The sequence below is a fragment of the Squalius cephalus genome, assembly GCF_949319135.1.
Source record: "Squalius cephalus genome assembly, chromosome: 20".
Classification (NCBI taxonomy): domain Eukaryota; kingdom Metazoa; phylum Chordata; class Actinopteri; order Cypriniformes; family Leuciscidae; genus Squalius; species Squalius cephalus.
The window spans coordinates 21,980,033-22,006,129 of NC_137141.1; the positions used below are offsets into that span (position 1 = coordinate 21,980,033).

Below are 26,097 nucleotides of genomic sequence, written 5' to 3' on the forward strand. Positions count from 1 at the left end.
AGTATTTGTCCTGCTTACTGTTTTCTCTTTGCATCATTTCTTTTTCCATATTTATTATAAGGAAATAAGACATGTTTTGTGTTTGCTTCAGGATAACACAGAATTGGTTCAGTCCAGCCCTAAGCAGCCACCTGAAGCAGTCCAGGAGGAACTGGACTTCCTGTTTGATGAAGAAATGGAACGGCTCGCAGCGCCTCGCAAGAACACCTTCACTGATTGGTCAGATGACGATTCTGATGATGAACTTGATGACCGAGACGTTAACAAGATCCTGATCGTTACTCAGACCCCCCCTCACCTGCGGAAACACCCTGGGGGCGATCGGACAGGGAATCATGTGTCACGTGCCAAAATTACAACTGACCTCGCCAAAGCCATTAACGATGGACTGTTCTACTATGAACAGGATCTTTGGACAACGGAAGACGGACTGCCAGATTGTCCCACTGCCAAGGTGAGAGTGATTGTGCTTTGTGAATTATTATTTTAATGTAATATGTCATTTAAAGTTTGTCAAAGTAAAGAGTTGTTTAATAAAATGTCCAAGATGTTCTTTTCAATATAGTGAAAGGTGACCATGGCTGTCACTGGTCAGCAGCACCCACTTCATTTTGGGCTGAAGTATCCCTTTAACTACATAATTGATCAACATTCCCCCTTATTTTGAATGTTGAATATAACTTATGTTGAAAGGTTATATTTCTTACAATTGCACTGTGGAGTTGCCATCATATGAGCGACGCGAGTTTGACATCTTGTCATCATATTTCCCCCCTTAATACCATAAAATACACTTTCATTCAAAAGTTTTATACATATTACAATTCAAAATAACTGTATTTTAATATCTTTTAAAATGTCATTTATTTCTGTGATGGCAACACTGAATTTTCAACATCATTACTCCAGTGTTCAGCGTCACATGATCCTTCAGAAAAAAAAATCGAATATGGCAATAATAGAGCAATATTTGATGCTCAAGACACATGGCAAAGGATTTGTTGATGGATAGAAAGTTTAAAAGAACAGCATTTATTTGAATTAGAATTTTTTTGTAATGATGTAAAAGTCTTTAATGTGACTTTTGACCAATTTAGTACGTCTTGGCTGAATAAAAGTTATTTCTTAAAATAAATTCCTGATTGAGCAGTAGTGTAAACAAAAAAGTTTGCTTCAAAGAGAAAATGAGTGAGTAATAGTAACTCTATTAGAGTTCTAGTTTGTGCTGAGTGTGGTGTTAGTTCAGCAGCTGTTGGCTTCAGATAAATGTCCATACTCAGCAGTAACATGGGAATTTTCCCACTGCAAATGTTTGAATTGCTTTGTGGTTACCAAAAATATACTGAAATATTTGCTCAAGATCACACATTGTGTCTTCGCTTATTTCTCAAACAATCTGTGCACTCTAGGATTCAGCTTGTGATCACAGACCTCTTTAGGGTTTGATATGTGCTAATATCTATATTATCAATTTTATCATGTTATGATTAAGTTTTTTAGTACATTGCAATTTTATCACAATGAGTGTTATCATTTGTTTTTAACAGTACAGTGACAAACACCTGTGTGTACCCTTTACAGTCAGCCAATCAGACAAGAGCTCTCTGATAGAACATGTGTAGAGTTCTGATCTCGATTGGCTGAAAAAAGTATGACGTATTTAGATGTATGAGCCCATTCATACTAACATTAACTGAATCTGAGCCGTTTGCAAACTCTAAAATAATTTGGCTGTTTAATTTGAGTCGAATGAGTCAGACACTGAGTGTGTTTAAACTGCACAGTGGTATCGGGGTTACCCACCTGTACCTACTCATGGGAGTCGTAACACCTGTGTTAACTAGACCAAGGTCTCTGTGGGCTGGAGTTCATAGGACAAACACCTGATAAACAGCTGCACAAAATGACAGAATAAGCACATGTGGTTTTCTTCAAATGAGTTAAGAGTTTGTGATGACACTCTGAGATAAAATTAAATGAAATAATTTCTCATTGTTGAGAGCTGTGATGTTAGTGTGGAATTTTACACATTAAGGTTTAAGAACATAATATCAGTCATCTGTACCAAAAAAAAGTCCAGACATTCATCTCTCTGTTAATGCAAATTATGTTCTTGGAAAACTTCTGATTGACTACACTGTCGGATGTAATGCTGCTGATGGGCCTAAAAGCTTCACTTTCAACGGCCAAATAGACTGAAGTCTTTATGATATACAATAAAGTTGTAATTTCTAAACAGCTGCAAGTAATAACCGCTGATAAACCTGATCAAGTCCACTGCCTGCAGTCAGATACAGAGCAGTTATGATTTATTGTTCATACAGGCAGAAACAGGAAGCCCATTAGGGCAGTTTGTCTATGTTGTCTATGTTTTTCAGTTTGATGCTCCGCTTGTAGTTTTTAATGCTTGCAGCCTTCTTGAAGTAATGTTCTTGCTCTGTGTATAATGTCAATATGGTTCACATTTATAGGATATGGAGAACTTTAAAAAACTCAACGTGATAAGCCAAGATGAATTTGAAACTCTGACCCCTAAACTTCCCATTGACGCCAACCAGGACATCCCACCCCCTCCACCATTTCAAACAGGTGATTGCACACTTCATATGTCTATGAGATAACTATGGAATCTGTCTATCTCTCTGTCGATTTTTGTTTTATTAATGAAACAAATATTTAAATAAACAATTAATTAAATATTTATTTATTTATTTCAATTTTACTCATTCAATGTAATTTATTTAATTTTACTCATTACATTTTTTTTTCTATGTGAAATGTCGCAGATTTGTACAGATGAAAGCAAGATTTTATAGAAAAGAAATTACTTGGTTAATTTTAAATTCCAAAGTTTTATATTTCCATATATTTAAAAAAAATATATATTATTAATTTGGTTATCTTTCTGTAGATGATTCTAGCATGGCTCATTCTCTCCCCACGGATGTCCCAGAATCCCCCAGTGTGCCCCATACCCCACGCACACCACGTACCCCTGGAAGACAGGACCCCACCAAAACCCCACGCTTCTACCCTGTCATCAAAGAAGATAGTGGCAACCTTGATGAAAAAGTAAGTTTGTACCAGGCAAACAGATTTTGTGATTTTAAGGATGACTTAATATATATATATATATTTAGGTTGATGCCGGAGTTCTTGCATATATCCTAACCAGGTACAAATTTCTTTTAAATTCATAATTACATTTTTTTCTCTCATCCTTTTAGACTCCCAGAAAGAGGAAAACTCGTCACAGTTCTAACCCTCCACTGGAGTGCCATGTAGGCTGGGTAATGGACTCACGAGAACACAGACCCCGCACTTCCTCAATCAGGTTTGTAACTTTTTTTATTTCTTGTCCTTGTCCTAATAAAAAGCACTGAGGTGAAAGTTGGCTCAACTGTGTCTCTTTCTCCTTTTTCCTCCTCGTCCTCTGTACAGCAGCTCTAATGCTTCTCCGTCAGAAGGAGCCCCCGCTCTGTCAGGCAGTTACGGCTGCACCCCACAGTCCCTGCCCAAGTTCTGGCATCCATCCCATGAGCTTTTAAAAGAAAATGGCTTCACCCAGCAAGTTTACCACAAATACCGCCGTCGATGCCTCAATGGTACACTGATTATTTTGTTTTTACACCACAGATTGTATTACTGCTTTACATGAATTTCTCATGTTTGTGTATTTTTTTTCTCCTCAGAGAGGAAACGATTAGGTGTGGGTCTGTCTCAGGAGATGAACACCCTCTTCAGATTCTGGTCCTTCTTCCTCAGAGACAACTTCAACAGAAAGATGTACGAAGAGTTCAAGCAGTTTGCCTTGGAGGACGCCAAGGAGAACTACAGGTGAGAGTCATGGTCCTGAATTCTGATTTATCTGTAGATTTTGTCGGGAGAATTTATTCACCTTTGAGAATTCAGATGCTTAACCAAGCAGTAAGTCAACTAGGTTAATTTGACCCCTTCTCAAGAGCCTCGCAGTTTTGTAAGAGGGTGCAACCAAAATAAAAAAGGTTTCCTAATGTGTGTTCGAATGTTTGTCACAGGTACGGACTGGAGTGTCTGTTCCGGTTCTACAGCTATGGACTAGAGCGGAGATTCAGACAGGACATCTTCAAGGACTTCCAAGAGGAGACCATGCAAGACTATGAGAAAGGTCAGTCACTCATCATTTTTGACTAAACAAATATTTAAAAAAACATGCGAAGTTTTAACTTTGCATATCACTCACCATCAGTGTTTGGTGTGTTTTTTTGTTGTTGTTGAAATTCACTTACTCAGGACTTTGGTGTAAACGTATTAGTCAACCACCACCTCTGCACGACTGTCATGTCTGCATTTCTGTTTCTAAATGTTTACATCAAATGTCAATCGCTAAAACTAATTCTGAATGTATTTCTTGATCATTTAGTCATGTGTTTTGTTTTTTTTACTCTACATGCTGATGTTTTTTTGGGGTTTATGTAGGTCAGCTATATGGACTGGAGAAATTCTGGGCTTTCCTGAAATACGCAAAGGTGAAGAATCAGCCCATTGACCCCAAACTCCAGGAATACCTCAGCAAATTCAAGAGCATTGATGATTTCAGAGTAGATGTGAGTATAGGCATCAGTTTTGATGTGAATGTGATCCCTTGCCAACTATGCAAAGGGAAATAAGTTTTGCAGTCCAGAATAATATATTAATATTAGTCTACATGCATTTAATTGCTTTCTAACTGTGTATAATATTAGTCTATTTGCAATCTAAATCAAATGTAAATCTCCTGCCCTTAGCCACCAATGGCAGAGGAAGGAGTAAGGAGGAAAGCTCACTCAGGAGACGAGGTGAAACGTAGACGACACAACTCGACATCATCATCGAAACAAACCCCCGTCTCCAAGACATCTTCAGACAATCAGCTGACCACTGGGGGAATGACAAAAACAGCCACGACTGATCAGGCCGCAGCCCCAACGACAACGAAAACCACCAATCAACCATCAGCCAAGGCAGCCTCAGCCAATCAGAAGAGCGGTATGGCTAATGACCCGTCTACAAAAGCCCCACCCAAAGAGAATGTGAAGAAGAATACCTCAACGGATGCTCGCAAAGGAGAGGCGGCGACCAGCAAAAACAAAGAAGCCCAACAGCCAAAGAAATGAGGCCCTTACTACACTATATACAGTATTTGAGTGTGATGATTCTAACTCTAGAGCTGTGAAAAGATTTTCAGTGCTGATGCAGGCTTACGTTTTACACCGTAACCTCAGAAGTGAGCCAGTCAAACCGTTAGAGCAAAGACCAACTGTCAGAACGCTGCATTCACAAACTGAAGAGGAAACCAGAGACGTCTTTGTGTTGTACAAGACACTTTTTCTGGACAGGTTAACTTTCAGAAGATCTTTTTGCTTTCTTTTTCTTTTCTTTGTTTTTTTCCCCACAGTTAGTAGTTTCAGAATCAAGTACGCATGGTGAACTTGTTTTGCTGTAAAGTTTACAGAAGATGCATTCCTACATCGAATGCAGTTTTATCTTTTTAAAAATGTTATTTTACCTTTGCAAATGCCTTACATTTCAAAAGCAACAAAAAATATAATTATTTTACAGCTCTGTCAGCATAAATAATGAATAATCTTTTGGTGTTTGAAAGTATTTTTAATTTGTGTCTGTGCATTTCCTGCACAGCGCACACATTTTATCTCATTTATTTTAAAGACTCAAAAAAAAAAAAAAAAAAAAAAGCTCATCAAACAAACAAAAAAATCTCTAACTTGAACTGAGGTTGACACAAGGTAACACACTATATAGCTTTTTGCATTTTTTTGCTCTTTTAGCTTGTGTAGGAAATATGACATTGATGGAATACTATGTTCTTTATGCTTTTATGATTAGCTGAGTGTCTGAGCTGAATATCGGAGAAGTACATTGATATCAGGCCAAAGTGGCGAGGGATTGTAAAAAGTGTTAACATCCTCAGGAACTACATGATGTTCCTGCTCTTAAACGAATATTGTGCCGTTCTCAAAAGATGCCACATCTTTAGGTGCAGAGTAGAGGAAGAGAAAACATCTTTGAACTTTTTATTAATTTTGACTTAAATTGGAAAACGTCTGTGTACTTGAAGTTTCTAAGAAATGTTATCTTTTTTGAGAGGAATTATCCTTCCTTTTAAATTTTTAATCCTATTGGAGTTGAGTTTGAGATAATTTATTGTTTTACTCTCTTTTGAAAACTTAATTGATTAGAATCTTTTTTATTGATATTACAGAGAGTGTAAATGACTGCAAACATGGTGGCCCAGAGAATACTTTTATCTGCATTTTTATTTTGCAGGTTGGATCTTTGCTGATAAATTAAATCAGTGTTTTTTTTTTTTCTCCTCACTTATGATCATTAATCAGACACTGAATTGATGTCCCGATTGTATCATATTTGCATATGAAAACTGTACATAAAAAATATTAGAAGCAGCTCTCTAATTTCAATCAATTCATTTTTATTGATTCATTTTATTGTGAAGTTTTTGTTTGTGCGCTTGTGTGTTGGTATGCATGTTGGTTTAATTTTTTCTTTCCTCATAATTGTAAAATGTAAAAAAAACATAAAATATATTAAAATCTGTTTATAAAACCCCAAAATAATATATATTGTATTTCTTGTCAAGTGTGCAGTGTAATGTCGTTATACTGGGTCTTACACGGTTCCAACACCTTTAAAACAATGATTTTTCATGACTTTTTTTCATCTGTACGATTACTAACAACAATAATATTTTGCACTCACAAAGACCGATATTTACCCAATATTTTAGAGCTGAGCATAACCTGAAGAATGTGTTTTTGATATAGAAATTTGTTTAAAGATTTTTCAGGCCTGCAAGCCCTCTTAAAATTCCATAGCATGTCCAGGTTTTCCGTGACTGTGGGAACCCTCTTAAAAAGAAATGATAAACACAACACACTTAAAGCAATGCAGCTCCTATTTTGTAAGCAATATGGTTCATTTAGTATACACTGTAAACAATTACTTTAGACTTAAAGATCAGACACTTTTAAACAATAACAATAAGTCTCCAGAAACTGGGGGAGTCAAGGGACTTGGATATAAATTGTGTAAGCTTGGAGATTCTAGTTTGTGAAGATAAAGGTCTGATAGGGGATACTGTTATCCTTGTTAAATTTTGTATATGTATAAAGTGATATTATAGCCTGCCATGTAATTTTTCAAGCAGTTAAATCAGTGTATTCAATGCACATCCATTTTTTTAATGTGTGACAGATTTTTCAATATGAAACATACTTGAGTTTCAGGTTAATTAATAAGCATATTTCTGAATACTGTTGTATTTCATCGCGGTTAGCTAATGATAATAATCATGACAGTTAGCGCGCGTTTGAATTATCTGAAACCTGAAACCTTTGTCTGGTCTCATGCGCTCGGTGGTGTTGTAGGCGCCACGCTGACAGAAAACTACAAATTCCAGGAGCCAACTCGGTGTTTCCGGCGACAGGCAGCCAATCAGACGCGCTTCTGTATGCCAGCTGGGCGGGCGGTCGCGTGCGGTGGGAAGGCGCTATCGTTGCAGTATGGCGGACGATGGGGACGGTAGGAGTGCAGCGGCGGACACCAGCGGCGAGCAGGGGACGACGGAGGACTTGGATGCGGGGGCCGGTCTCGGTATAAGCGTTATGATGCTCAATCTCAGCGTTCTAGTGCTCGTGCTGGCCGCGTGTTACATGCTTTACGCGCGGTGGTGGAGGAGGGCGGGCGAGGACGCGGGCCGGGGCAGCGAGGCCTCGCCGCTACCCAAGATGAGGAGACGCGACTTCACCCTGCAGCAGCTGCGCGAGTACGACGGGGTGCAGAACCCGCGCATCCTCATGGCAGTCAATACCAAGGTCTTCGATGTGACCAGTGGCAAAAAGTTTTACGGACGCGGTAAGGAGCTCATGCTCACGCTCACACCCACATTCAGCGGGGGGTTTCAACTTAAGCAGTAGAGAAGATACTAGTATCCAGTGAACAAAAGTCTAGTAAACCTGGAATTCATACTAGTAACTATTGGGATGGTTAATACTAAACACGTATTCGTACAGGTCTATTAATGTATTAGATAACATTTTAATTTAAGATGTCCCTATTAAACGTTATTGCACAATTACAAGTAACTAACCACAAACTCTAATTCTATAGAAAGTAGATGTGGTTATTAATTAATATTACTCTGCACTTATTTGTACTCGACACTACACTGTAACATGGGCACCTTCTAATAAAGTGTAGCTTTTTTTATTACTAAAACTGGATTAGGTTCCACTTCCAGCAACAGTTGGAACACACACCAGTCTGAAGTTAATATTTCATATCAGTACCACAGATTTAGATTTGTTCCTAATAATAATAGTTGGGTTATATGTCACAACTGGATAAGATGGTAGTATCTAATAAATAAGTACTATAGAATGCTTGGATACTAGTATGTACTTCAATATTGATTAGTATCAATTCAGTTAGTCACTAATACTTATTCAATAGATATTAGTCACTATTGGAATAAATACTAACATAATGAGCAGTAGTTACTTGTAAAATAGTGAAAGATACAATTACATTACATAAACACTTTATTTTAGTGTCCCTTTTGCACATAACATGTACTTACTATATTAATAACAGTAAAATATGCATGATTACAAACAACTAACCTAAACCTATAGTAAGTAGGCCTATGTGTTGTTCATTAATATTACTAAATACTTCTGTGTAAATACACTAACAATGTCACCTTAAAATAGTGTAACTGGATTACTTTATAGAAAAATAGTACTAGTAACAAAAATAGATACTGGTTCATTGTGAGGAATATATTGAATAGATACTTATCAATATTGGAGGAAGTATTAATGAATGGCTTCTAGTGTGAAATAGTCAAATATACATTTAGATTACTGAAAATACTCATTTACTAGAAAATAGTACTAGTAATAATATAAAAGTAAATACTAGTTAGTTTTAAGAAATAATAGCTTGCCATAGGAGAAGAGCTTGTGTGTTAACCAGCTTATACTTGCCAATACTCTGGTCAGAGGAAAGCTAATGACCAGCTCATTCTGGTAAATACTGCTCAGGGTAAAGTTACACAAAGCCTTTCTCCCAGAGACCTCTGTTGTATGATGCACAGTTTGGTCTGATGTCTTGTCGGAGTTTGCCAACCTCTTGACGGGCCCTTTCTGTTTTATTCATAACTGCGGTCAACATTCTCCTGCTCTGTTTTGCCTTGGTGAACTCTTTCCCAGGCATCAACCTGTCATGTATTTTTGAATGAGAGCCATATGTGATGTGGACAAATGGGGTGAGAACCATGTGCTGGCACTGGCACACCCAACAGGTATGTCCTGTACCAGTAGATCATCCATTTGTGCGGAAATCAATTTGCTTAATTTAAATTTGTAAATTTAACAGCTCGATTTGTTATGACGGATGTAAGATCAGCTAAGTTTAGCAGTCGCCTTGGTTAAGTCGTCAAACACTGAGCCTCATTCCTTTCTCCTTTGCAGGAAAAAAATTCTTGTTTCTTTTCCCTGTACTTTAAGCATGGTTTACAGACTTGCAGCTCCTCTGCAAAACAGCTGTTTGCTGCAGATAATAATTTAAATATTGTGCCCTCAAAGCCAGAACAGCAGTCTTTTGTCTGCCTGGAGTCTATATTTGGAGGCTCAGCTCAGAAGTGAAACCGAGAGTGCACGTAAAATCTGGATTATCATGGCCTTTGTTTGCATTTACCAAGTTTGATTCACAGTGCTAGCTAGGGTCTGTGATTTGGCCTCACATCTCCCTCGGCTATATTTGTATATGAGATATGTTATCTGACCATCTGTGGTGTTTATGGAGGAGCGTTCAAGGTGTGGTGTCAGCAGTAGTCCAGACTCTGACCAGTGCGTCATTTCTTAGACACCTGTAATCTAGTGTGTCTGTCATCTTGCAGCATTTCACACGGAGAGAATATGACATCAGTTGTATTTACCTGTTGCTGCATTCATTTATAACCTGATGAGACTCTGGCAAAGGTTTGAACTATGTAGGCAGATGTGGTGTGTTGTCACTGGACCATAGGGCAAGGACAACTTGGATCTTTTTCGTCAATGTTTGGCTGGACCTCTTGTATCTTTTAAGACTATTATTGCTCAACTGCTGAAAGAGAGAGTGTGTGTGTGTGTGAGAGAGCACATGAAGATCAGATGATGAACCAAAAAAATAGAAGTATCGAAAGAGGCCTTTCTCCTCTTCTTTTGCCTTCTGTTCTGAATAAAACAAAGACTAAAGCTCTGTCTCACCGACAAGAAAGCGAACATAATAAATTGCACATGCCAGAGCAGCCTAGTCATCGTCAGGCATGATCTGGCTTTGGCAGCTGTATTATTTATAAATCATGGATTCTAGTTCCTGTTCAGGAGCTTATGAAGTAAAACTCAAGTGTCTGAGACGTTCATGTCCTCTTGTTGCCGTCTTTTATTGCATCATCTCATTTGTTTGTCTCGATTAGGTGACTGAAGTTCATCAGTCTGTTGTGCTCCGCTTTGTCACGTCTCTGGTTTGGTAAGAAAGGTTCAGGCTGTGGCCTGAATAGTCTGTGCACAGCTGAAGTTGATTCTTGTTGGTGTGGTGTTGTGTTTTGTTGTGACATCTCACATTAATTTCCTTATTCAGCGCAGTGTGTTATTTACAACAGCTGTTCTGAAGTACCTGTGTGTTTACCTGCATTCCTCTGGTTTGTGCGAGCGGCTCCATTCATCCCAGCTGTATGGTTGTTTTTGAGAAAACACTCTGCTTTGGTTTTAGCTGGTCTGGGGTTTTCTGACCCACTGACTCTAAAACTGTTTTCTTTTAGTTGATCCATAGCAGAGTTTTGTTTTGATTGCAATTCGGCTGGTTTCTTTAACTTTTTAGCAGACCTATTGTATAATAATAATTTTTATTATAAATACTACTAGTGTGCAACTACTACTACTTAGTAGTAGTATTAATAATTATTACTAATTGTTGTTATTGCTTATTATTTATTATGAATAATAATTATAAGTATTGTTGTTTTAACCACTTTACGTCCTTTATGATGCTACATTGCAAAGGCAAATAATTATTAAAAGTAAGTTAATTTTACTTTATACTTTTTATAAATATATTTTATTGTGGATGGGACATTTAGCTTAGTTTTAACTGCACTTTTTTCAGATTATTTTTTCTCAAATGAATTTGAAATCAAACAATAATTGGTGGAGCCCTGGCTGTATTGCACTTTCAGTTTTGGTCCCTACACCTATAAAGTGTAGATCTTAAATTTGTCTTGCTGACCATTATACTCACAGTATGTCTGTCATTCCAGAGGGCCCCTACGGGATCTTTGCGGGACGTGATGCTTCTCGGGGTTTGGCAACATTTTGCCTAGAGAAGGATGCATTACGGGATGAGTACGATGACCTTTCAGACCTGAACGCTGTACAGATGGAAAGTGTTCGAGAATGGGAAATGCAGTTCATGGGTAAGCAGAAGAATTTCTCTGTGAATTCAGAAAGGATTCATATAGTTATAGTATAATAAGTGCATAACTACAGTTATCAGTCACTCCTCCTCGTCCACAAGCTTTGCATGTTGTACCTGTTGTGCTGGTTAGGGCTGATCTGTACATGTAATGTATTCAGATAGCTGATGCGTTTACAGTATAAAGCTGATGGATTACAGTATAAATTCTCTAAAAGATGAGTGACAGTAACCTTTAATTGTCCTGTTCACTCTTGTAGATGAGAAATTGAGAGCTATAAAAAATATATTGCGATATATATCAAGTGTTTCCTGTGCCGTTATTTAGCAGTGGCATGTCAGACAGTCTGAATTGTATGATGATGAGATACAAAGGCTGTTAAGTGAGTGCCACAAAATAAAGCCAAAAAGAAGACTGTTTTTTTATTTGCATTTTCCTCACTAGCTGCACTCAAAAACAAATACAGTGCTGGTGTAGTCTGGTTAACTCATGATTCACACAAATTAGTCTTGGTTCGCATGTGCCTGGTTTCACAGACATGGCTTAAGTCTAGTCCCAGACTAAAATGCATGTTTGAGCTGTCTTAACTGAAAGGAACTTGCACTGACATATCTTAAAATGTATCAGTACCTTTTTTTTGTCTCAAGATGCACACCAGTAATGTTTTTTGAAGGCTCATTTATTAAAGCTACTTAATGTCCTAATTGAACTAAGGCCTAGTTCTGGCTTAATCTAAGCCATATTTGTGAAACCAGGCCTTAATGTACCGTAGTGTAATACAGTACAGAATCGCCGTGGGTTCATGAAGTTTAAAATATCTTAAATGATGTTTTATCACATTTAAGGTCATAAGTCTTAAATATTTTAAGATAGTATAACAAATATCTTAATTGTTATTTTAAGCAGACTTGTATTTGAGCAATGAGGATCATGATACGTCCTAATGTGATAGTTAAATTCCAAAAAATGTGCTGCACATTTCAAAGTAAAAACACGGTGCTATTAATATGCATTCTACAGGCTCGCAGTTTGCAATCAATTAATATTTTACAATATTATGGCAATATTATTGCATATTATGGCTGTCGATTAAATAGGTCCCTAGTACCCCCTTGCTGTTCATAAAAGGCGACAAATGGGGCAACTTGTTAACACTGTGTCTGTGGAGGAAGAAGTCCTGGCATTTGAGAGATGCGATTAGCTTTGGCTTTTTAAGGATCAACACAATGCTTTGGCTTCAACTGTCAGAGGTTTGGTCATAGTCCTGCTGGATGCAAAAACAAATCTATTTGCCATAACTATGGAGAGGAAGGACATTTTCCAAAATGCAGGAATTGCACCGGTGACCATCCATATTCATCAAAGAACAGTCCCTCGTGGATAAAAGAAAAAGAAATTAAAAAAGTGAAAAATTCAAGATATCGGCACAAAAATGCCCCAGAATTAGTTTTTGTCTCATATATATATATATATATATATATATATATATATATATATATATATGTATAATATGTATATGTATGTGTGTGTGTGTGTGTGTATGCAATATCACACGAGTAACAAGCGCAAACTCACATGGGTGCTGCCCAAATAGCAAATGTGATATTGATTATATACAACCGTTTTCTAAATAAAAAGTTAATATTGTGTTAATATAAAAGTTAATATATTTTAAGCTCAATATTGTCTGTTTTTGCTACATTTGTCCAACAAAAATATTGCCTATCCACCTCTTTCCTACGCCCCATGATGCTTTGCGCAAATTATGGGAGAAACTTCTGTTAAACTGTAAACAATCAGTGAAAGGTTCGCTCTATGTATCTAATAATAAGCATTATATTAATAATAAGAAGAAAATTACTACAACAGACCATGAATAACGCCAAAAGATCGATTCTTTCCTCAACATGTAAATGATCAATGTAATAATATATGTCTGTATTATATAACATGTTGCCTTAATCAAAAATGATAATTTACTGGAACATTGAGTGATAAAATTTCAAAGGGATTTCTGTCATTTTGACAGACAATAAATATATTATTCACCTGATTTAGAAATATTCCATTAAACACTGGTAATAGGGATTAAAAGTGAAAAAGGGATTACATTTTAATAGTGCAAACGAAACAAATCACAAGTTTGTGAATTGAATTGTGAAATTTGTGTCAATGCCCAGCCAGCCCTAGTTTACACTCAGCTGAGCTAGACTGATTTGGTGTAGCACAGTCTCATATCGGTTTGTGTCGCTATATGAGATGAGGGAATGTGTGATAAGCTGCTCAACTCCTGTCACTGCATGTGGGGAAAATCAGGGCTGTAATATGACAGATTAATGCTGTTTGACAAATAAAGTACTCTGATGATAAAGCACACAACTTTTTCACACTGCTTGTTTGCCTTGTTGATACCAGAGATTATATGAAAGGGTTAAAAGCCCTCATTCTGGGACATGTAGAATAAAATGTGTAAATTGCATGTTTTTATTTTAGCTTTATTTCAAATAACAACATAGAATCTCAGTTTTAGTTTTGGTTTAATAATAACACCATGGATGGAGAAAGATGGTCTGCAGCCAGAGGATGTTTTTACAGCCAACAGTGGCTAACAAGTCCTTCCAAATGTGATAAAATGTGTGCACAAGATTAAATATGCACAATGCATGAACAAGAAATAAATGCCATCTTTCATTAAAAATAGCATCATTAATTATTGTTCATCTCATTCTCTCTCTCTCACTTCTCTCTGTCTCTCTCAGAGAAATATGACTACGTTGGCCGCTTGTTGAAGCCGGGAGACGAACCATCTGAGTACACAGATGAGGAGGACATGAAGGATCATCAAAAACACGAATGATCTGCTGAATCATTACAGCAGCTGAAGCCCAGGACTGAGAAGGCCACAATCCAGAATTGTTTAACCCCAGCAAGAAAAACCCCTCCGCATCTGCCCTTTACCTCAATCGTACAGTGTCCCCACTACTGCTCCATCACAGCTGAGATAAACGCGTCTGTCTAAAAGCCCCTGCTGTTCTGACTGTTCTTTTACCAAAACAGACCAATAGCCTGTCAGAGTTTCCTGTTACTCTTCTTGTCTGCTCTTGATACTTCTCCTTAATCCAGCTCTTTTGTCCTTGCCCTTCCGTCTTCCGGTCACACCTAAACTCTCAATTTATAGCATAAATACCATCAAACACTACTTTATACCATAAATCACCAGTTCTACACCCTAAATCATCAGTCAAACCCTCCATCTACCCTACAGTCCAATGGAGAATGAAACGGCCTGAGGCTTTAATAGCATCCTGCACATTCGCGTGTTCAGGTTTGGACTGACAATGTGAAGAGAAGGAAGGAGAAAACGCATACATTTTTATTCACTTAATTTTCTTTGGGGACTTCACCATTCATGACCTCAAAAGTCACGTACATAGAGCGGGGCAGATGCCTGGAGTTCAGTGCACAACAGGTTAAAAACCACAACTGGGGTCTCTTTTAATTATTCTTGTTTCCATTTAAGTATTTTTGTTGTTGTTGTTTTGCGTGTAATTAATGTACCACAACACGCGTCACAAACACTTCTGGAGCATTTAAATCTCATGCTTATTCGCAGACTGTGAAAACGTTGTCGTTTTAAATCAAAGTAAATGTCGAATGGAAATGGTAACCAATCCAAAAGCCAGATTGTCTGCCATCAGCCAATCAATCCAAAGGTTGGGTGGGTCTGGGGTGGGCGGGTGCTCAGCAATGTTTGTTTTGTGTGCACCACTAGTGTGTAGCAATTCTTGTCACAATGTGATTGTAAAACATGAGGGATGGGAAATGTTTGTGGGGGGTTGGGTATCGTTAGCATTTTTGCCATAAAACTGTTGTTTTATTTGAATTGTATAAATCTGAACGGCTGGTTGGGATGAAAAGGGAAGATCAGTAGGGTAGTTCAATTGGATCAGCTCGTCTGCTCATCGGTCAACAGAACTCTCCCCGTTAATGAAACAGTCAGCGTAGTTATTGTGCCTTATTTCCGTTTAATTCTACTACAGAATAGTCAAGAGATGTAGAAAGATACAGGTATGAAAACCAGAGGGAGAAAATGCAAAGATAAAACATGTTCTGCTCTGCCCTTTCCACATTATCTGCTTTTAGGGGGGTTTTCAGAAGCCAGGGCATCTTTCCCCTCCATTTCCTCAGTTCGTACGACGAGGCGTGCTCACGTCTGTGAGCGAATCAGACACGGGAGGCTCAACCGCCGTTATCGTGACTTTGTACATAGACTTTATGAGCTATTTCAGTGTTACTGCCATATCTGCGCTGTTATTAAACTCCACGCACTGCTGTGTTGTACTGGCCAAAAGATCATTGCTCTTTCTCAGTTTCCATCTCTTTTTTTCCCCTCTTTTTTTTTTTTCTTTTTTTTTTTTTTTTTCTCTGCTGAATTTATTTTTAATTGTGGGTAATTTTCAAATCCACCCTCAAGTGTTATATTTTGTTTTTCTTCTGGAGAGGGAAACTACGAGTTTGGAAGAATATTTTGTCTTTGCTGGGGAGGGGATGAGGCGAAATTCTAAAATTGTGGATTATGTAAATATGTGTATCATTTTATTAAAGCATGTGCAGCAAACAGTGAGGTAATGCTGGCTCTCACGTCATGTATTTAAATGGAGTTTGCAAGGGTGTGTGTGTGTGCGTGCGTGTGCTCATGGGGAGGACAAGAACATGTTGTTGCAGAAATAAATACATTTGGTTAATAACTACTGTTATCCTCTACTGTTATATTACTGTTATACTGTTATCTGCCCCTTTGATATGTTGGTCTTGAGTGCGAAAAATCGCTTTGTCTCACAAAGAGCAATATTTCAAATTTCGGAGCTATACAAATGGCAGCAAAGACTAACTGCTAAAAAGTCAAATGTTAAGAAACCAGTAGATTTATTGGTTTACTAAATGTGCCTTAATGGATCAAATGTCGTGCCACCGTTATATTTTTTTGGGAGTGTGAACCAGTTTGAAGATTTTGCATTTTCATAGTAAGGCATTTTGCTTGCATAAATATGAAGCGAAAGGGAGGAAATGTGTGGTTGGTTGAGGTATGCCAGGCTCCAGTTATCATTTCTGATATTGCATATGCAAAAAATGTAGCAATCATAGTAGTTTGTCTAGAAAATAATTTTATTTTCTTGTTACTTGCAAACTTTGATATATTTTCAAACAGTGTGAAATGTCACAATCTTGTTAGAACTGAACAACACCGAGACATCAGTACTGTGGATCTCACACCCCATTTACACAATTAGCAGTGCAACAAAACTAAATCACTCAATGTCGAAACTGCAAGCTTATTTCACAGGACAGTTTGGGCCTCTGATTAAGCCCAGTTTACTTCATTAAATGATGCTCAATCCTTTTCTGAAAAACTTTTTGAACTCTGTTTCTTAAATGAGTTTGTGTGTTGTCATTTAATTTATTTTAAGCACACTAGCCTTTGCAGTGGTCAAGCTAAGACTTTTGATAGCTTGATTTTAACACTGGCAAGAAAATGAACAGGAATACCTGTCAATACTGATGTCAGTGGTGGTGTTTATACCATCATAAATAATGCCACTTCCTGGGGGATATCATTATTAATATTTTCATTAAACAAAAATGACAAAACACTAACAGCATAGTAATTGAAATTGTGGGATATTAACCGCCAGATGTCACTAAAACCCTAATGGTTCACTTGACAGGCAGACCAGTGATGAGATGTTCGACTCCCGGTTCTTTCGGGTGTTTTCAACAGTTCGATCGAACCGGTTCAGAATTTCAGCGATTCTTTTGCGTTATGACGTCCTCCGTGATTGGCGTGCCATATATTAAATGCTCTAAACGTTACAGTAAAGCGATAAGTAGCACGATTGTTTATTATGGTTCTCAGTTTAATGAGTCAGTAGAAGCCGCTCGGACTTAATTCAGTCCAGTTCGTGAATGGATCGATCAAACTCCGGTTTTATGAACTGGCTCAACAGATTCACTGAAAGGATCCGACTCAAATGAACGCTAGGTCAACAAATTGGACGTCAGCAGAACAAAATAGTGCGATTCTTGCGTATTTAATTTCTCGAACGGTACTTTCTTTTTCACGGTATGACTGTCAGAGAAGAGTAAAATTTGGATTAGAATTATTTACAACAGAACAGCATATCAAACCGGCTGTCTTTTGTTTGGTAAGTATCGCTTTCTTGAACTGTAAACACTAGTGCTTAAGTGTCGAGTGATGATATGGTCTTAAACTCTGCATATGTCGATATCCTGCAGCTTTATACACAATATATACTATCGACTCGTATTATTCTCACAAAACTGGTCAGTGCATCATGTACCCTCGTGGCGAGCTCGCATGATGATTTTGTGGTTACACAATATACATTGTTTCACCGGCTGTATGAAAATGTGTTCTCAAATCTCATTTGAGAGGAAAAATGCATGCAGACTGAACTTAGTCTGGTTAGTCTAGACTGATATATATATATATATTTAGATATGCCACGGACCAATATAAAGTAGCTATACATTTTCATCTATAAAGAGTCACAATTTATACTGTGGGGGAAAAAAAGTGTCAAATAAATTCTATTGTTACATTATTACATGTTTTCCTACTCACTGTACTGTTAGATGTTTGTTTGTTTGTTATTTTAAATCAAATGTAGATTTTTATTTTAATAAATTGTCTTATTTTAATCAACCTTAATTATTTATTTATTTTTACACATTCTAAACTTTTCCCTGGACCGTTTGAAAACATCCTTTGTCATAGAGAAGTAGCCAATGTGGTCTTCTCAGTCGTGCATATTTTGTTTTAAAGCATTAAAATACTTTTTACAAAGAATGGAGTACAGAAAATAAGTTGTATAGCATGTATATATCTGTCAGATGATGTACATCATCCAATACAAACTAAAGAAATGATGGGCCTGGTACATGATGTCATCATATTTTAGTTTTCGGTATTTTCTGTGAAAAGGTAATGCACAGGGTATATGTGGTTAAAGTGTTAAATCAGGAATTTATCCTCCAAAAAGAATTGTGAGGATCTGACAGTTGAGTTGCATTGTAAGTTGGAGCCTGTTCATGATTGTGATGCTGATGATGGTGTTTCACTTTTTGCAGGAGGCACGTTTCTCATCATGGCTGAGCATTTATCCCAGAGTGAACTGGACTACCCTTTCAAGCTCTTGGAATATTTGAATGGATTCCGGATCTCAAAGGTCTGTGTTCATGCTGTATCTCTCTAATACACTTTTTTTTATGAGTGCTTCTCTGCTCCTTTCTACAAGTACAGGAATCACCTCAATCATTAATAATGTGTTTACCACACGTGGTATTTATTGTTGGATTATGAGTAAATGTTTAATGTGAGAGCATCTATTATTTGTAGCAGTCTCCTGTCGTGTCTCATTTTCCTCTGTGGCCGTCAGGGCTTATTTCGCCTCCAGCAGGACCGGCCTATGACATTTTAAAAGCCACTGAGTGGAACCCTGAGATGACTCAGGCCTTTGTTGTACCATGAGATTCTGTAAGATTGTTAAATCCTAGAAATCATTACATTAAAAAAAACAGCATGTTGTGTCAATTAGGTACTTTAATTTTTTTATTGACATTGCAGATTGTTGCAAAAATGACAGTGCTCTTACAACAGAGGTTAGATGAATACATTAATAAATAACAATTGACATTGAACACGATATAGATGTAATGAAAACCAAGTTCCAGTGAAATATCTTCACAATCCTCTTATGATGTCTTTAACGTTACATCCTTCATTATGTGAGTATTCTGAGTGGGAGTTTCTCTCTGCAGATGATGAGGTTTTGATACGTCACAGCATCCGAAATACACAATTGAGTTTAGAGTTATGTGTCTTTTCCATTTGATTATGTAAAAACAATTATGTTAATGAAGGCCAAAATTATAAATAAAGAAAATGGACAGTATGAGCCCTTTACCATTTTAAAAGGAAAAAGTGATATAAAGACATGGTATAGCTTTAATGTTTTTTTTTTGTGACTGGATATGTTTAGGCATAAAGTCATAATTAAAAAAATCTAACAATATGGATCATAAATTCCATATTTCTGTTACTTACTTTGTGGAGAAGAGAAGATGAGTGTCCTTAAAGGAGAACTCCGGTCAATTTTAACATTGAGCTCATTTTTTTGTACATTTGGAGTGCTGTCAATACAGAGAACAACGACAAAAATCGGTGTTGCCTACACCGAGTTATTCTATTTTTAAAATTTGCACCCTGTTGACTTCAATGGGGCAAGTACTAAACCTGCTTTTAGCCTCTTAACATCCTTGATGTGTCATTACAAGTGCACAGAAAATGTGAGTGATTCCTTCTGAGTGAACACGAGTGAGTCTGACTGCAGTAGATGTGAAAGAAATGTATAAAAATGATGTTATTTAAGCCAGCGCAAATACCTTTGTTTACATCCTGTTTTTCGGTTGAAGTCCAAAGTAGTCGATTGCAGAGTTCACGCGCGTGATCATAGGTATTAAACCTATGCGTGTGAACTCTGCAATCGACTACTTTGGACTTCAACCGAAAAACAGGATGTAAACAAAGGTATTTGCGCTGGCTTAAATAACATCATTTTTATTCATATCTTTCACATCTACTGCAGTCAGACTCACTCGTGTTCACTCTGAAGGAATCACTCACATTTTCTGTGCACTTGTAATGACACATCAAGGATGTTAAGAGGCTAAAAGCAGGTTTAGTACTTGCCCCATTGAAGTCAACAGGGTGCAAATTTTAAAAATAGAATAACTCGGTGTAGGCAACACCGATTTTTGTCGTTGTTCTCTGTATTGACAGCACTCCAAATGTACAAAAAAATGAGCTCAATGTTACAATTGACCGGAGTTCTCCTTTAACTGAACAGAGCTGCTCACACTTACATGTTCTGTTACTTAAAGAGAAAAAGAGAAAAAGACATGATAGTTAGGAAATGATTGTTACAATTTTTACAGTTATAATTTATAGACATTTTAAGAAAGAAATAATTTTACCTGTTGACTCGAGAGTATGTTGACAATCTGTGTAGTAACTTTAGTTGTATAGCTGAGCTCCAGAAAACCAGTAATGAGGAGACTTTGACAGTTACAGATTTGAAAAACAAAAAGGCGGGAATAAAGCCCTAAACCCTAAACTCTAACACAAAGAACCATTTCAGCATATAAAGGGTTCTTCAGGATGACACGGTACTAAATAGAACTGTTAGTACGTATAAAGAACCTTTAAAGAACCATTTTTTTAGAGTGTAGTTTGTTTTCCTTTTTTCTCTGTTTTCTGCCACTAGTTTGTCACCATGGTTATTCATTAATTTCATCACACCTGTTTGTATTTTGTTCATTATCTTGTGTATTTAAGCTCTTCAGTTTGTCTTCTGCTGTTGTTTGTGTTAGCACACTGTTTCATTGATTTTGTACCTCTGTGGATTGCCTGAGTTTCTTTATTTAATAAACTAAACTATTATTTTGATCTTCTTCGTCATCCTTCATATTAAGACCCATAATGTGACATAATACATATTTGTAGATTTGAACCTAAAATCTGATGTTCATGGGCTGATAATATTTATACTACCCTTAATTTTGGGTATGTAGTTTTAGTTGTTTTTTTTTTTTAATTAGCAAAAAGATGCATTTAATTGATCAGAAGTGACAGTAAAGGCATTTGAAATGTTACAAAAGATTTTTAATCTAAATATTGTTCTTTTGAACCTTTCTGTTCATCAACGGATCCTGAAAGAAAATGTATCACGACTTCCATAAAATTATTAAGCAGTACTACTATTGTCAAAATTGATAATTATAAGCATGTTTCTTAATCGGAATATTACAATGATTTCTGTAATGGCTGCTGAAAATTCAGCTTTGCCATCACAGATATAAATTACATTTAACAATATATAAAATATAGAAATCATAAGTCAATAAGACATTTTAAATAGTAATAATATATTTTCACAATATTACTCTGTTTAATCAAAAAAATCACATTGCAAAAGCCATATTCCATCATAGTAAATCAATAATCAAAATATTGGCTTGTTTTTGAGTAGAAAATTCCTTAAACTGGAAACAAATTTTGTGTGTGTGTGTGTGTGTGTGTGTGTGTGTGTGTGTGTGTGTGTGTGTGTGTGTGTGTGTGTGTGTGTGTGTGTGTTAAAATGCATTTTGCATGTATGCTTGTGTTTCCTATATCTTTTTAAAGACATGGCAAACACAGAAATAACATAGTAGTAGTTCCCACTGACTTTTTTATTTAATCATTCTCCTCCAGGTGATATTCTCAGCTTGTGAGTTAGGGTTGTTCGACCTTCTCCTTCAGTCCCAAAAGCCCCTAAATGCAGCTGAAGTGGCACAGAAGCTTGGCACCAGTGAAGATGGTATAGAGCGGTTACTGGATGTGCTGGTCGCCATTGAGATTGTGGATGTGGAAGTGGTACACGGAACTGGTGAGCTGCTGAAGTATTTTGGAAATAACCTGATTCCTCTATAATGTAAAGGTGATAAATGTCAGAACAGGATTTGTTTGTTCATAAAATCATCCATTCGTTGTGTCTAGTTTATTATTTGCCCAGTCTCTAAACCTTTACTCTTGTCTTCTCTTATAGCTCATTACAGCAGTACAGATGTTGCTAATCTATACCTGGCCAAGACCAGCCCCAAATCTCTACATGATTTGATTATTTATTACTCTCAGACCATCTACCCACTCTGGAACAATCTGGTAGATGCTGTTAGGTAGGCATCTGCGTTTTCATCACCCATCACTGTTTTGAAAAACACTTGTTCCCAGGCCACTTTAAAATCCTTGTTTCATGATAAATGTGATGTTTGGACACATAAGGATTAGTGATCAATGAAAAAGAAAAGCCTGCTTTGGTTGTCATCTGCATTTCTAAAACAACAGTTGAATAATCTGAATATCTGAAAACCTCTCAGGGATGGAAAGAACCAGAATGAGAAAACCTTTGGCCTCCCGTCTGAAGAGATCTTCTCTGCCATATACAGGTTTGTGTGAATTTGTAGTAAAAAAATAAATAAAAATTGTTTTATAATATTAGCAGTGCCATATGGGGGAATGTGTTTTGCTGTCACTAGATTAAAAGTAATTTCTTTGACTGCAGTGAGGCAGTCTTAAGCGATTAGCCGCTGGTGCTGTGTAATTCTAGGTCATGGACTTTAAACCCATTCAATTTTGAGGCTGTATGAAAGGCTTTTCCCACATCTGGAGGGGTGGTGTGTGCTATAGTGTGTATGTGATTGTGAGAGAATGACTTGTGTAATTGTATGAACTGCGTGCTTTGTAATCGTTGGGGTTTTTGTGATGCTGTGAGTGTTCATGAAGGCATCTCACAGTCTAGTTTGGGTGCATGGAACTGTGTATGGAGATGTAAATTCAATGACTGATACATTGGCAACACTTTACAATAAGGATCAATTTATTAACAATAGTTAACTATTAGTTAACATTAACTAAGCTTAATAAAAGCTGTAGAATTGTTGTTCATTTATAGTTCAAGTTAATTTCACCATTTACTAATTCATATTTTTATTAAAATTACACTAGCGGTTAAAAAACAAAACCGCATGTATTTTGCGGAAGAACATGTTTTGTTTGTGCTTCGGCTCTGCAGCTCTAATGTTGACAAACGAGACCTTGAATAAAAATTATTACAAGGTGTTATTTTTTCTTTTCATTCATTTTCCTATAATTGGATAAATGCATACCCTTTTTTATGATTGTGCATCTGTTTGAAGTCAGTGCACATGTTCTCTAACAGATGGTATAAGCGTCGATTTTAAGGTTTGTTTGTCCTACTTTTCATGTGAATCCATCTGGAAAAGATCCATCTGTTGACACCGGTGTGTGCTGTTTTGTTTCAGGTCAGAAGAGGAGATGCTGAAGTTCATGGGACTGATGAACTCTACTTGGGTCATTGACGGCCATGACATAGTGACAGCGTTCGATCTATCTAGATTCAAGTCCGTCATAGATCTGGGAGGTGAGTGTGAATGTAGTTTTACAATTGCAGTTTTTAATCTAGTATGTAAGAGGCAGTAGCATTGCAAGTTGGTATTTTCTGAGATGCTTTGCAGGCTGCTCTGGTGCATTAGCGCGGGAGCTGGCGAAAGAGTATCCTTCCTCCACTGTCACGGTTCTGGATCTCCCAGCTGTGGTCCAGACTGCTCAGCAGCATTTTGCTCAGCAAGATGACACCATCGGTTTTCAAGAGGGTGTGTATTGATGCATTGAAACATTGGTAATGGTTGCATTAACAATAAATGCAAATTTTGTTGCAAAAAAGTCTAGTGGCTGTCCTTAGCTAATAATCTTAGCTAAACTGAAAATAAAATACATTTGCATGACTCCAAAACTAACTCAAACAAAAATGGTCTCAAATTATTGTTTTAGTTTTTAAATACATGGTGTATTATAAAACTGTCTGAATTCAATATTATAAATATTTATAGCATATTTTATAGCAGTAACACTGTGCTGATAAATGTAGGCATTTTTAAATGATACCAGTTATTATCACATTAAAAACTAAGTCAACTGAAACTAGAAAACTCTACACTGCATTCATTCATATTTTTGGGATCAGTAAGAAATTAATACTTATATTTAGCAAGGATGAATTAAATTGATCAAAAGTGACAGTAAAGACTACATAATTACAAAAGATTTTATTTAACTTTCTATTCATTAAATAACCCTGAACATTTTTATCACATTTTCCACAGATATTATTATGCAGCACAACTGTTTCAACATTATAAGAAATGTTTTTTATCGGCCTAATCTACATTGGATTTTGAAGGATCATGTGACATTAAAGATGAAAATTCAGCTTTGACATCACAAGAATAAATTACATTTTAAAATGTATTTTAAAACAATTGTTTTAAATTATAATAATATTTCACATATTTTACAGTTTTACTGTATTTTTGATCAAATAAGTTCAGCCTTGATGAGCATAAGAGACTTTTAAAAAACATTAAAAATCGAACTGACCACAAACTTTTAAATGGTCGTGTAAAACTAGCAGTGATGTTCATGATGGTGTGAAAACTAAACTAATGAAAATTCTAAAGTATTATAACTCTAGTATGGCATTTCTAATCTATGAAAAAACTATGTATTTGTTTCTGTGTGCTTGTAGGGGACTTTTTTGAAGGAGAAATCCCTCCTGCAGATTTGTACATTCTGGCCCGAATCATTCATGACTGGAAAGAGGAAAAAAATCTCAAACTTCTGAGGAAGATTCATACAGCATGTCATCCAGGTGAGAAAACATGTCATTAATAGGTTGATAATTAATGGCCCTAAAATGATACATTTCAAAGCATCTGACTTGCTTTTTTATCTAGGTGGAGGCGTTCTGATCGCAGAGGCACTGTTGTTTGAGAACCGCCGGGGTCCGACCACAGTTCAGATGTTTTCTCTGAACATGCTGGTCCAGACAGAAGGGAAGGAGCATCCACCCTCTCATTATACACGTCTGCTCACTGATGCAGGATTCAGGGACGTGCAGGTCTGTCGCACTGGAAAATCATACGACGCTATTCTGGCTCTCAAATGAACATGCACCAAAGCGGAGTCCGTAATCAGGACCCCTTCTGCCTCGTTTGCAGACCTGTTGTGATCAGACACGTCAGAAATCATGTTCATGCATGCAAATGTCAGACTTCTGTTGTTCCACCTTGGCCTCGTTTTGGGTCTCCTGGCTAGTTATGAAGCAGTACTTTATCTAACACAGAGTTAGCCCAGTCCTGATCCTTACATTTCCTCCAAAAGACTGTTTTAGTAGTGATTTCGTTTAGCTATTTGTGAACCTTTCTCTTGAGGCCTACAGAAGTGGTTTGAGAGGGGGTGGGATGAGGAGCTGTTTTCTATTGGCCACTGATGTGTCAAAAATAAGCTCCTCCCTCCATCCTGTCTAGTGTATCTATGCACTGCCATCTTGACACATGGTTAAGTGTGACCCCCTAGTGGTTATTTGTTGCACTAACTCAATAGAAAACATACTAAAAATGTACACAACCAAAAAAAAATCCATAAAAAATAGAATAAGTTGATTTTTATTTCTGGCCTCACTCCATTTCATCAATATGGTGGGTTTTGTGTCATGTAACCCTAACACAATTCATTTATACATCCTTCAACAGGATCTAAAATCTAATAAAGGAAATTGATGAAAAAAACTTTTTGTTGTGAAGTGATCCTGTGTGATTTCCAGCTTTTTTTTTATTTTGTACCTTTCCATGCCTAAGATGTTCATGATGATGCAAGTCACCTACTTAAAAAGCAAGTAAACAACCCCAATGCGTTCATACTTTTGTATGAGTGATTAATTAGATTTGATTGATAATTAAAATGTATTACATTATTAAACCAACTTTTGATTGGTAGTATACAATTTTATTTTTGTATGACATAATATTAAATCTTTCTTTATTTACACAGGTTTCCTTTGGATTCATAATAAAATATAAATAGTACGTTTTATCCTGAGCTTTACAAA

General features: G+C 36.8%; 3 protein-coding genes across 6 annotated transcripts in view; all 3 read left to right on the forward strand.

The window, feature by feature from the left end:
• larp1b (La ribonucleoprotein 1B) overlaps positions 1–6,607 on the forward strand; it is a 31,480-nt gene extending 24,873 nt beyond the window's left edge. For all 4 annotated transcript variants that reach the window (XM_079853419.1, XM_079853417.1, XM_079853420.1 and 1 more), the window contains 9 exons: positions 92–454; positions 2,472–2,589; positions 2,912–3,072; positions 3,228–3,334; positions 3,442–3,605; positions 3,693–3,837; positions 4,038–4,147; positions 4,459–4,586; positions 4,767–6,607. In XM_079853419.1, the coding sequence (XP_079709545.1) occupies positions 92–454; positions 2,472–2,589; positions 2,912–3,072; positions 3,228–3,334; positions 3,442–3,605; positions 3,693–3,837; positions 4,038–4,147; positions 4,459–4,586; positions 4,767–5,135 (1,665 nt within the window). In that variant the 3' untranslated portion in view covers positions 5,136–6,607. The remainder of the gene's footprint in view (positions 1–91; positions 455–2,471; positions 2,590–2,911; positions 3,073–3,227; positions 3,335–3,441; positions 3,606–3,692; positions 3,838–4,037; positions 4,148–4,458; positions 4,587–4,766) is intronic.
• Positions 6,608–7,520: 913 nt separating this feature from the next.
• pgrmc2 (progesterone receptor membrane component 2) lies at positions 7,521–15,507 on the forward strand. Its single transcript, XM_079853476.1, has 3 exons — positions 7,521–7,911; positions 11,357–11,512; positions 14,272–15,507. Exons 1-3 carry the CDS (start codon positions 7,560–7,562, stop codon positions 14,367–14,369), a joined length of 606 nt encoding a protein of 201 aa, XP_079709602.1. The 5' UTR covers positions 7,521–7,559; the 3' UTR covers positions 14,370–15,507.
• A 1,763-nt stretch (positions 15,508–17,270) lies between these two features.
• Positions 17,271–26,032, forward strand: asmt2 (acetylserotonin O-methyltransferase 2). Its single transcript, XM_079853477.1, has 9 exons — positions 17,271–17,715; positions 18,662–18,759; positions 21,843–22,017; positions 22,177–22,306; positions 22,508–22,576; positions 23,453–23,571; positions 23,666–23,803; positions 24,736–24,858; positions 24,944–26,032. Exons 2-9 carry the CDS (start codon positions 18,679–18,681, stop codon positions 25,153–25,155), a joined length of 1,047 nt encoding a protein of 348 aa, XP_079709603.1. The 5' UTR covers positions 17,271–17,715; positions 18,662–18,678; the 3' UTR covers positions 25,156–26,032.
• Positions 26,033–26,097: the final 65 nt, after the last annotated feature.

What these genes read in the sequence shown, in the direction of transcription:
- pgrmc2 (XM_079853476.1), top strand. Translation starts at nt 7,560, where the DNA reads ATGGCGGACGATGGGGACGGTAGGAGTGCAGCGGCGGACACCAGCGGC. An exon ending in CAAAAAGTTTTACGGACGCG is followed by an intron (nt 7,912 to 11,356) that starts GTAAGGAGCTCA and finishes CTGTCATTCCAG; the next exon opens with AGGGCCCCTACGGGATCTTT. An exon ending in ATGGGAAATGCAGTTCATGG is followed by an intron (nt 11,513 to 14,271) that starts GTAAGCAGAAGA and finishes TGTCTCTCTCAG; the next exon opens with AGAAATATGACTACGTTGGC.
- asmt2 (XM_079853477.1), top strand. Translation starts at nt 18,679, where the DNA reads ATGGCTGAGCATTTATCCCAGAGTGAACTGGACTACCCTTTCAAGCTC. An exon ending in GTCCGTCATAGATCTGGGAG is followed by an intron (nt 23,572 to 23,665) that starts GTGAGTGTGAAT and finishes GATGCTTTGCAG; the next exon opens with GCTGCTCTGGTGCATTAGCG. An exon ending in TCATACAGCATGTCATCCAG is followed by an intron (nt 24,859 to 24,943) that starts GTGAGAAAACAT and finishes TTTTTTATCTAG; the next exon opens with GTGGAGGCGTTCTGATCGCA.